The sequence below is a fragment of the Mobula hypostoma genome, chromosome 6 (genome assembly GCF_963921235.1).
Source record: "Mobula hypostoma chromosome 6, sMobHyp1.1, whole genome shotgun sequence".
In the NCBI taxonomy this organism is placed as follows: domain Eukaryota; kingdom Metazoa; phylum Chordata; class Chondrichthyes; order Myliobatiformes; family Myliobatidae; genus Mobula; species Mobula hypostoma.
In genome coordinates, this window is record NC_086102.1 from 47,183,829 (window position 1) to 47,195,562 (window position 11,734).

The 11,734-nt window shown below is 39.9% G+C and overlaps 1 protein-coding gene across 4 annotated transcripts in view; it reads left to right on the top strand.

Moving 5' to 3' along the window:
* The window catches only part of slc35a5 (solute carrier family 35 member A5), a 65,731-nt gene extending 58,485 nt beyond the window's left edge, over positions 1-7,246 (top strand). For all 4 annotated transcript variants that reach the window (XM_063050770.1, XM_063050769.1, XM_063050768.1 and 1 more), the window contains one exon: positions 1,436-7,246. In XM_063050770.1, coding sequence (XP_062906840.1) covers positions 1,436-1,504 — 69 coding nt within the window. In that variant the 3' untranslated portion in view covers positions 1,505-7,246. The remainder of the gene's footprint in view (positions 1-1,435) is intronic.
* Positions 7,247-11,734: the final 4,488 nt, after the last annotated feature.

An 11,734-nucleotide genomic window follows, 5' to 3' on the forward strand; every position in this document is an offset into this window, starting at 1 on the left:
AAGATACAAAAGAACTTATGGAAAACTATACACAGCCAAAGACTGATAAAACCTATGCACAAAAGACAAACTCTGCAAATAAAAAATAATACTGAGAATGTGAGTTGTAAGGAGTCCTTGAAAGTGAGTCTAGGTCATAGAATCAGTTCAGAATAGGTGTGATTGTTATCCACACTGGATCAGGAGCCTGATGGTTGTAGGGTAATAGCTTTCTGAACTTGGTAGTGTGGGACCTAAGGCTTCTGTATCTGCTGCCCGAAGCTAGTAGTAAGAAGAGGGCATGGTCTGGATGGTGGGGAAATTTGATAATGGATGCTGCTTTCTTGTGGCAGCGTTCCACGTAAATGTGCTCAACGGTGGGGATAGTTTTGCCTGTGATGGACTGGGCTGCATTGAACACTTTCTGTAGCCTTTTCCTTTTATAGTCATATGATAGATGCTGTCTTGAGACAGCACCTCATGTAGATGCTGTGCCTGTGATAGACCAGGCTGTGACTACTACTCTCTGCAGCGTCTCGTTAATGTGCATTTGAATTGTCATACCAGATGCATGATGCTGGGCCCAGGTCATCTAAAATGTAAATGTCCAAGAATTTAAAGCTGCTAGCTCTCACCGCCTCCAAACCATCAATGCTGCTTGATGGCATATCTTGTCATTTAGCTAGTTATAGGATGGTGCAAGTTTCATTCAACAAGCATAAACAGCCTTATTTTAAAAGTGTCAGTTATATGGAACACAAACAGTTTAATAGAATATTCATGTGAGAAACAACCATGGTACTGACATGAACTTTGTAGTAATATTAACAATTATAATAGTATTTATCATTTGACCCATCCAGCATGTCAAACAGTTCTTTGAGAACAGATAAAAAATTTTTTCCCTCTAGGTTACCATCGTGATCTGTGGTAATTTCCTCACCAGTGCCTCCTATAGCTTTCAGTGGAAGTATATTCTTGTAAAAGCAATGAATCATACAATTTTGAATATATCTTTTAATGTAGATCACTACATGGCATTCCATTTTTATAGTTAACCAGAGGAGCTGCCTAACTCACGGGCGATGTGTAAGGCAATGGCGCAAGCTTATGGATAAGGGAAAAAAAAATGTTTGGGCTGTTACTGCTTGCTGACATCAGATGACAGCAAATTTACCATCCTGAATAATCCAGTTGTTCTAACACGTACAGGATTTCCAGTTTAAGTGATCAGTTGCTGACTTGTGTTAAAACAATGATTCCATGTAACTGTCAAATACCTATGATAAGCTGCTGCAAACGTTCCTTTGTAAGGAAAGTGATATTAATGGTAAGCATGGTAATAGGGAATAGGAAATTGTTACATGAAGTAAGTGTATGTGAGGTTTTAAAAATTATTAATCTTAACACATCTGCTATCAATGATTCATTACCCTGTTTTATTTTGATTTTTTAGGATGGTGAGGAATTGGAAAGATTGACGAAACCAAACAAAGATTCTGAAACAGAAGAAGATTCCTTCTAGAATATCAAATAAAACAATGTATTTGCTTCATAAATGAATGATCCTCATGGGATGTGTATTAGGTACCTAATTTCTTTGATACGTCTGTTGTTCAGGAAATGTGATCCATACCTCATTTGCACTGGAGTTTATTTTAAAAGTACTAAGAATTCATATGGATTTCACATCAACATTCCCAGCCTGGGTAGGAAATAACACAGGAATGACTAGTTTCCAGCTTGTCTGCTGGTTAGACTAACTAGGAAAACTATATGATGAACTTGCATTGACCTTAATTTTGCGGAAGGAACAATGTTGCTTATTATGCTTGTAACTGATATTGTTGGCAATTGTATGACATCCTCTACACAAGCAATCTGTGACGTGTGAGAATAGGAAAAGCTAGGGAGTGTCACCTTAATAAATCAGACTGAACCTTGCTGAAATATACAGTGAAGGTCACTGGTCGGGAGCTTCAGAACTGATGGGAGTATATAACATCTGGGGAAATTTAACTGTTAATAACTTAGCTCTGTTCCCAGGAGGTAGATTGAGAAGAATTTTACAGGCTTTACCACAGGCTTTCAGCAGTTCCACCAAACAAGGAAGTCTTTAGAGAAATTGTAAGTGCCTTTACACTATTGCTTGTGGGAAGAAAGATAAGAGATGATTTCTTTTGTCCTAACCCCCAATTCTGTTCTCGGTGATTAGACAACCTATTTTCCAGTGAAGGCAAGCCAGTTAATTTGACTGATTTTGGGTAGGGAATCTGACAAGTCCAATAGATATGCTTTGGAGTTGGTCTTCAAAGCATGCAAGGAACCACAACTACTAGGTCCATTCCCTACCTCCATTGCAATACACAGTTTCAAAAACAAAAATGGTTGCCGGAATGATCAATGGAAAATGTTTTAATAATTAATTACTTTTTTAAAAATTTCTGGTTTAATTAGTTCGGCACGTCATGAGTCCAGCGCTGTACAGTTCTGTGTTAAATTTCCACCTAAGTTTAAAATGTGAATGAATTCTTCAGATTTGTAAACAATTTCTCCAGCAATATTTAGTAATTAAACTTAATCACTATTAGATTTTCACTTATACATGCCCTTACCTCTTTCTGATGTATTTGATAGCTTTTAAGGTAGAAAAGCTGTAGTTTTCTAGAGATGCAACTAGCCAGGGGTTGGGGATGATGGTGGGAATATGCTCTCACTACCTATTATATTCTCCTGGTGACATGTGTCTCAAATAACCTCTGACAATCAAGTCCAGCTCCTGGCCTTCACGTGTGACTTAGTTACTAAGCCTGGAGGAACTGTTTCTACTGACAAGAGAAGGGGAAAAGGTGGTTACTGGGGCCTTAAAACCAGTTCTTTGGGCAGATAGGGCTAATCAGTTGTGGTTGGCAGCTCACCTAGGAGAAAGAAAACTGATCTCAAACCTCTGCTGCCTTACAGCTATACCCACTCATGGGGCAGGCTTTAGAAGTAAACCCTAAGGAAAATTCAGGAGCTGGAGTTCCTAAGGCATTGAACTCAACATTGGCTGGCAATTCCCGTGATGCCACTAGTGCCTAACTGTGTCAGTCTCTGCCACTCATTTGGATTCATCACCTGCATGGAGAGGGGTGGGGGTGGGGTGACTGTTGCATGGGTAACAGCTTACTTTCCATATTGTACTGCCCTGGGTTGCGTTTTGACTACATAGATAGCTGGGATGTTATATTCATGGCCAATCCCAACAAATGGATGCTTCACAGTATAATATTTGGGTAAAATTTGTGCAGGTCCAAGACACCTTGGAAAGGAACATGCTGTTATCCTTGCATGTTACAGACAAGTATACAGGTGATTCTGTCTGATGGAACCTGCATAGTATTTTAATGCAAAATCCAGGCCCCTACTTGTGTTCTCTTAGAACTACAGTTAATCCAGCACATAAAGTTAATAGTATTTCAATTCAATTCATGATTTATTTACTTGCAAATGAATCCATGATCAATAAAAATTGAACTTTACATGGTAAGCAAATACTTTTCTGGAATTTATGCTAAGAATTAACCTTAAGGAATTAAACTGAGGATTGTAAAAAAAAAAGTAGAAGTAACTTGATTTTTAAGAAAAACATGCAAACAGTCTTTATTGTGTATAGTCTAAAATTATTGCTCTTTAAGAAAATACAGAGTGCTTTGAATACCTTGCTATAGATGTTTTTAATTAGTATAATTGTACTTAATGTCTGATACTATGAGTTGATGCAAATGCTTCATATTGCAGACTTAATAAATATGGCCATTAACTTCTAGCCTTAGTCCAATGAAATCATGTTACAAACATTAGTAATGTAGTAACTGATGAATCCAAAGCTTTTAAGTATAATAACTTCTATAGTGCCTATCATTAACTGGGAAAGTCTAGAGACTTTACAACACTGAACTTTTTTCTTCAATTCTAATTTCTGTTGTAATGTGTAACCAGATTACTTGATGTTATGATATTGAGAAGGACAAAGATAATAACTTACCTACACTTAATTGTAATAGTGCTATAGGATGTGTCATCCAGAAAACATCGCTTCCGACACTGTAACAGTGCAATAACAACCCAGATACTTTGAACCTTCTGACTTTAGAATAGCACTGACTAGTTGATGCCATCTTGAACCATGACTGTAAATTCTTTACAAAGATTAATACAGACATCTTTTGTGGATTGAGAAAGTGATGAGCCACAGTTCCCTGCTAGCAGCAAACAGCTCACACTCACACTTCAAAATGGTAAACTTTGAGGAATCTCTCTGTTTCGATTTGCTGCTGTGACCCAGGCCACTTTGAGGTAATATGAATCAGCACGATCCAAATACTTTCATGTGCAGTGGATGGTGTAGAATGAGACATGACTGTGAAACACGTGGGGATAAGGTGTTGACAGTTAGCTAGGGCATACTGCTTAGGGTAGCCAGCTGTCAAACCTATCTAAACATTCTCTGATTTTTGGCTTTTAGAAACATTCACATAGCTATTAATAATGAATCAAGCAAAATATTTTAAACAATCAAACTCAAAGCATCCAAGAACACATCAAATGCTAAAATCCACTACATGCAAAGTAATGTAAATTATTTCATACCTTACTTCCTACTAGCAGGCCCTCTGGATTCTAACTCGGCGCAGAGCCAGGCAGATTCCCTGGTGTAACTGCTGGAGAGCTGCTGCAACTTTGTGCTCTGCTGCTGTATCCCATTTAAAAAATCTAACATCAGAACACTGACTGGAAGTTGCTTCAGCTTTTTATTTCACATCATGCGAGCATGTATTTTAAAGAGGTGAGAGACCTGAGAGGAATGCAATGGGAATGAAGCGGTCCATGCCTACATTCAGCATCAGAAAGATGATATCTTAGCATAGCCTGATAAATATAAGTAACATTTGTGCCACAAGATTGCTAAGTAACAACCATCTCCAACAAGGGGAGATCTAACCACCTACCTTTAATATTCAACGGCATTACCATGGCCACCATAAATATCCTGAGGGTCACCATTTGATCAGAAGCTCAACCCAAGTTGGAGGATAAGTATCCTGTAGCAAATAATATACACCTTACCACCATTTGCAAGGTATAGGTGAACTGTGAACTTAATCCAGATAAGTGAAATTCTTAACTTGGAATTGTATCGTCTGGGTCTAAATCCTGGAACTCACTACCAAGATCCTCAGTAGTACTTTCACTACAAGGTTTTTTATGCTTGAAGAAGATGGTTCACTGCTACCTTCTCAAGGTCAGATTCTGATGGCCAACAGTATGGCTTGCAATGCCCAGCTCTTCAGAGATAATTTTTGACAATTCTGAACAAAAATACTCTAGATAAAGTATGATGCAAAAACAGGCAGTTGCCTATTTAGGAAGCAAGAACAGAAAAGCAGAAATATTAATTTGTGAAGTGAGAAATCTACATATTCATGTATAATAATCAAAAGCTTAATATGCAAATTCAGCTCTGTGTGTCCACAATATGCAAGAATGATAAAACCATTCCCATTCCCTTTTCCCTACTCCAAATTGAAAATCATTACAATGTAAATAAAACCAATATAATTCATTATCCAGGATACCTTTATCTCTTTTATTCCAGAGGATTAACCTTGTTGATAATTCATAGCATGAACATTTTATCAAATACCTTTTAGAGTCCTAAAATTTTAGAATGCACTACATCAATGGAATCTGTGATCTTTTATTACATCATTTTAAAAGAAGAATAGCTGAACACAGCTTGTCTTTTACAAATCCATGCTGGTTTCCACCAATTATATTTATTCAATGTTTATGTTCGGTAGTCCTTTTTAGAAGTTTCCCTATCACAGGGGTTAAGCTGATTAGATGGCAGTGGCTGAGTTATCCTTATGTAGTTAGACAGGCACATGAACAAGCAAGGATGTGCAGGCAGAAGGGATTAGTTTAAATTGGCATCTTGGTGAGCTGAAGGGCCTGTCTCTGTGCCATACTATTCTCTGGTCTCTGTACCTTTGTGAATAAAAAGCTAATAGTTGGAATTTTGGAATCCTCCAATCTTTTAATTCTACCCCTATTCAGAGATGATTAAAAGTTACTGGCAGATTTCCATCCTGACATTTACTTGGTAATCTGGAATGCATCCTAGCCAGATCTGGTGGCTTACATTCAGGTAGCTTTTTCAGTATCTTTTAACCAACTTTTAGTTTTATCTAACATCTCATTTGTCATTTCCTGTGTCTATTACCTTCTTTCTATTTGCTACTGTGAACTTTCTGTACCTATCCTAGTTCCTGTTTATTATCAAACTGACATAGAACATAAAACAATACAGCACAGTACAGACCCTTCGGCCCACAATGTGCCAACCTTTTAACCTACTCCCAAATCAATCTAACCCTATTCTATCTCCTTGTTTCACATATTTTCACCTTCATCCAGTGAAGCGTGCCTTTGGCTGATCTAGTTTACCTCTGCTAGGTATTACCTAGATTTTAAAAATGCACTTCCACTTTGAGTGTGCTTTTGTATTGCTTTCCAACCTTAGATACAGTTTACCTCAGCTGCTATGTTTTCATCCATTAAAATTGCCCTTCTTTTAACTTGGGAATGATATTGTTTTGGTTGTATTTTTTACATTTGACATAATTCTGATAAAACAATAATGATTCCTAACTATTACTTCTACTGACATTTGGTCCACATGATCAGATCCAGATCCAGCACCTCTCCCTTCCCTTTTAGGGCAGTTACATACTGATTAATTGTCATGAATGTGTTTAAGAAATCTTTACCTCTCAGCTCTTTATAATCTCAGTCTCTATTACGTCCCTCAACAACTTCCACACAAATTTGTCCATCTATATCCTTCCTAGTAGTTGGTGGCCTATAGGAAACACTAAGCAAAATAATAACATCTCTATTGTTTATTAACGCTAACTGGATTCTGCTAAACATCCCTCAAGAATATCAAAACCCCTCCAGCATTGAAATATTCTTCATACAGTGATCCCCATTCATCTCCTTTTTTCCCATCTTTTCTGGACACTTTGACACTTTGCGGTGACTAGTGGGGTACCGCAAGGCTCAGTGCTGGGACCCCAGTTGTTTACAATATATATTAATGACTTGGATGAGGGAATTAAATGCAGCATCTCCAAGTTTGCGGATGACACGAAGCTGGGTGGCAGTGTTAGCAGTGAGGAGGATGCTAAGAGGATGCAGGGTGACTTGGATAGGTTGGGTGAGTGGGCAAACTCATGGCAGATGCAATTTAATGTGGATAAATGTGAAGTTATCCACTTTGGTGGCAAAAATAGGAAAACAGATTATTATCTGAATGGTGGCCGATTAGGAAAAGGGGAGGTGCAATGAGACCTGGGTGTCATTATACACCAGTCATTGAAAGTGGGCATGCAGGTACAGCAGGCGGTGAAAAAGGCGAACGGTATGCTGGCATTTATAGCGAGAGGATTCGAGTACAGGAGCAGGGAGGTACTACTGCAGTTGTACAAGGCCTTGGTGAGACCACACCTGGAGTATTGTGTGCAGTTTTGGTCTCCTAATCTGAGGAAAGACATCTTTGCCATAGAGGGAGTACAAAGAAGGTTCACCAGATTGATTCCTGGGATGGCAGGTCTTTCATATGAAGAAAGACTGGATGAACTGGGCTTGTACTCGTTGGAATTTAGAAGATTGAGGGGGGATCTGATTGAAACGTATAAGATCCTAAAGGGATTGGACAGGCTAGATGCGGGAAGATTGTTCCCGATGTTGGGGAGGTCCAGAACGAGGGGTCACAGTTTGAGGATAGAGGGGAAGCCTTTTAGGACCGAGATTAGGAAAAACTTCTTCACACAGAGAGTGGTGAATCTGTGGAATTCTCTGCCACAGCAAACTGTTGAGGCCAGTTCATTGGCTATGTTTAAGAGGGAGTTAGATATGGCCCTTGTGGCTACAGGGGTCAGGGGGTATGGAGGGAAGGCTGGGTTCTGAGTTGGATGATCAGCCATGATAATAATAAATGGCGGTGCAGGCTCGAGGGGCCGAATGGCCTACTCCTGCACCTATTTTCTATGTTTCTATGTTTCTATGTATCCAGTATTATTTAGTATTCCTTTATGTCCTACTTCAAGCTAAGCATCTATTATCACAATATCTTAAATACATATGGCTATTTGCCTTACTGTGGCTCGCCAAGAAATATATCAGAATCCAAAGAGCTTTTACAGGTATATTAAGAGGAAAAGGATTGTAAGGGATAAAATTGGTCCTCTTGAAGATCAGAGTGGTCGGCTATGTGCGGAACCAAAGGAAATGGGGGAGATCTTAAACAGGTTTTTTGCGTCTGTGTTTACTAAGGAAACTGGCATGAAGTCTATGGAATTAAGGGAAACAAGTAGTGAGATCATGGAAGCTGTACAGATCGAAAAGGAGGAGGTCCTTGCTGTCTTGAGGAAAATTAAAGTGGATAAATCCCCGGGACCTGACAGGGTGTTCCCTTGGACCTTGAAGGAGACTAGTGTTGAAATTGCAGGGGCCCTGGCAGAAGTATTTAAAATGTCGCTGTCTACAGGTGAGGTGCCAGTGGATTGGAGAGTGGCTCATGTTGTTCCGTTGTTTAAAAAAGGATCGAAAAGTAATCTGGGAAATTATAGGCCAGTAAGTTTAACATTAGTAGTAGGTAAGTTATTGGAGGGAGTACTAAGAGACAGAATCTACAAGCATTTGGATAGACAGGGACTTATTAGGGAGAGTCAACATGGCTTTGTGTGTGGTAGGTCATGTTTGACCAATCTATTGGAGTTTTTCGAGGAGGTTACCAGGAAAGTGGATGAAGGGAAGGCAGTGGATATTGTCTACATGGACTTCGGTAAGGCCTTTGACAAGGTCCCGCATGGGAGCTTAGTTAGGAAAATTCAGTTGCTAGGTATACATGGAGAGGTGGTAAATTGAATTAGACATTGGCTTGATGGAAGAAGCCAAAGAGTGGTAGCACAGAATTGCTTCTCCGAGTGGAGGCCTGTGACTAGTGGTGTGCCACAGGGATCAGTGCTGGGTCCATTGTTATTTGTCATCTATATCAATGATCTGGATGATAATGTGGTAAATTGGATCAGCAAATTTGCTGATGATACAAAGATTGGAGGTGTAGTAGACAGTGAGGAAGGTTTTCAGAGCCTGCAGAGGGATTTGGACCAGCTGGAAAAATGGGCGGAAAAATGGCAGATGGAGTTTAGTACAGACAAGTGCGAGGTATTGCACGTTGGAAGGACAAACCAAGGTAGAGCATACAGGGTTAATGGTAAGGCACTGAGGAGTGCAGTGGAACAGAGGGATCTGGGAATACAGATACAAAATTCCCTAAAAGTAGCGTCACAGGTAGATAGGGTCGTAAAGAGAGCTTTTGGTACATTGGCCTTTATTAATCAAAGTATTGAGTATAAGAGCTGGAATGTTATGATGACGTTGTATAAGGCATTAGTGAGGCCAAATCTGGAGTATTGTGTTCAGTTTTAGTCACCAAATTACAGGAAGGATATAAATAAGGTTGAAAGAGTGCAGAGAAGGTTTACAAGGATGTTGCCGGGACTTGAGAAACTCGGTTACAGAGAAAGGTTGAATAGGTTAGGACTTTATTCCCTGGAGCGTAGAAGAATGAGGGGAGATTTGATAGAGGTATATAAAATTATGATGGGTATAGATAGAGTGAATGCAAACAGGCTTTTTCCATTGAGGCAAGGGGAGAAAAAAACCAGTGGACATGGGTTAAGGGTGAGGGGGGGAAAGTTTAAAGGGAACATTGTGGGGGGGGGCTTCTTCACACAGAGAGTGGTGGGAGTATGGAATGAGCTGCCAGACGAGGTGGTAAATGCGGGTTCTTTTTTAACATTTAAGAATAAATTGGACAGATACATGGATGGGAGGTGTATGGAGGGATATGGTCCATGTGCAGGTCAGTGGGACTAGTCAGAAAATGGTTCGGCACAGCCAAGAAGGGCCAAAAGGCCTGTTTCTGTGCTGTAGTTTCTATGGTTTGTCTGTTTATATAGATGCACAGTAAAGCTCTCCAAGTACCTCTTGTATTGTCTCATCATCTATTCCCCAGTCATATTGTACAATAAACAATTCAGCAGGTCAAGCAGAACTTGTGGAGGGTGCGGGAAGGAATTGTTGATGTGATTTGTCTATGAATTGTGCATCCATAATACTGTACAATTTATAGCTATAAAGCTAACTGTCTCTCGAAATAATAAGTGTCGTGCTACTCCTTTCTAACTTCACTGTTTTATCCCCATCCTCTTGAACCTTCCATAACAACAACCAACCCTTTGGTCTGCACCTTAAATGTCCTTACATGTCCTAGTATCAAATTGTGCTGACATTTTACTACCTTAAAGCCATTCTGTGAAAACAAGTTGTTAATAGGGCACAGGACTTGGAAATAAGGATTGAATACTTAACAACTTTATAGCTTCTTGATCCCCAGTATTGTAACATTGGCAAGAAATAAAAGATGCAATTTTGAATTTCATGAGTTTCTTACTTCTCTCCTTAAGCTCTTGGAAACCCAGGAACTTCAAATAACTTTGCAAATGGTCTCCATATTAATGGCAGTTTTACAAAACTGCAAAATTCAGAGCAATATAAAATCCTGCAGATGCCGGAAATCTGCAGGTCAAGCAGCATCAGTTAAAAACAAAATGTCAGGTAGATAAGTGAGAAGGCAAGTATGTTTTAAGTTGTAGAAAGGGACAGTATGGAGAGAGCTAAAGGAGAATTTGTGTTAGGGTGCAGACCTACAGTAAATTATCAAGCTAAGGATCAAGCACTTGGGACAAAATAATACGAAGGCAAATTGAAAGGCAAAGGGAACATTGCTTTGTGGATCCAGAACTGGCTGCCCACAGAAGGCAAAGAGTGGTTATAGACGGGTCATATTCTGCATGGAGGTCGGTGACCAGTGGTGTGCCTCAGGGATCTGTTCTGGGACCCCTACTCTTTGTGATTTTTATAAATGACCTGGATGAGGAAGTGGAGGGATGGGTTAGTAAATTTGCTGATGACACAAAGGTTGGGGGTGTTGTACATAGTGTGGAGGGCTGTCAGAGGTTACAGCAGGATATTGAAGGGATGCAAAACTGGGCTGAGAAGAGGCAGATCAAGTCAAGTCAAGTCACTTTTTATTGTCATTTCGACCATAACTGCTGGTACAGTACACAGTAAAAACGAGACAATGTTTTTCAGGACCATGGTGCTACATGAACAATACATAAACTACACTGAACTACGTAAAACAACACAAAACTACACTAGACTACAGACCTACCCAGGACTGCATAAAGTGCACAAAACAGTGCAGGCATTACAATAAATAATAAACAAGACAAGAGGCACAGTAGAGGGCAGTAGGTTGGTGTCAGTCCAGGCTCTGGGTATTGAGGAGTCTGATGGCTTGGGGGAAGAAACTGTTACATAGTCTGGTCGTGAGAGCCCGAATACTTCGGTGCCTTTTGCCAGATGGCAGGAGGGAGAAGAATTTGTATGAGGGGTGCGTGGGGTCCTTCATAATGCTGTTTGCTTTACGGGTGCAGCATGTGGTGTAAATGTCTGTAATGGCAGGAAGAGAGACCCCAATGACCTTCTCAGCTGACCTCACTATCCACTACAGGGTCTTGCGATCCGAGGTGGTGCAATTTCCGAACCAGGCAGTGATGCAGCTGCTCAGGATGCTCTC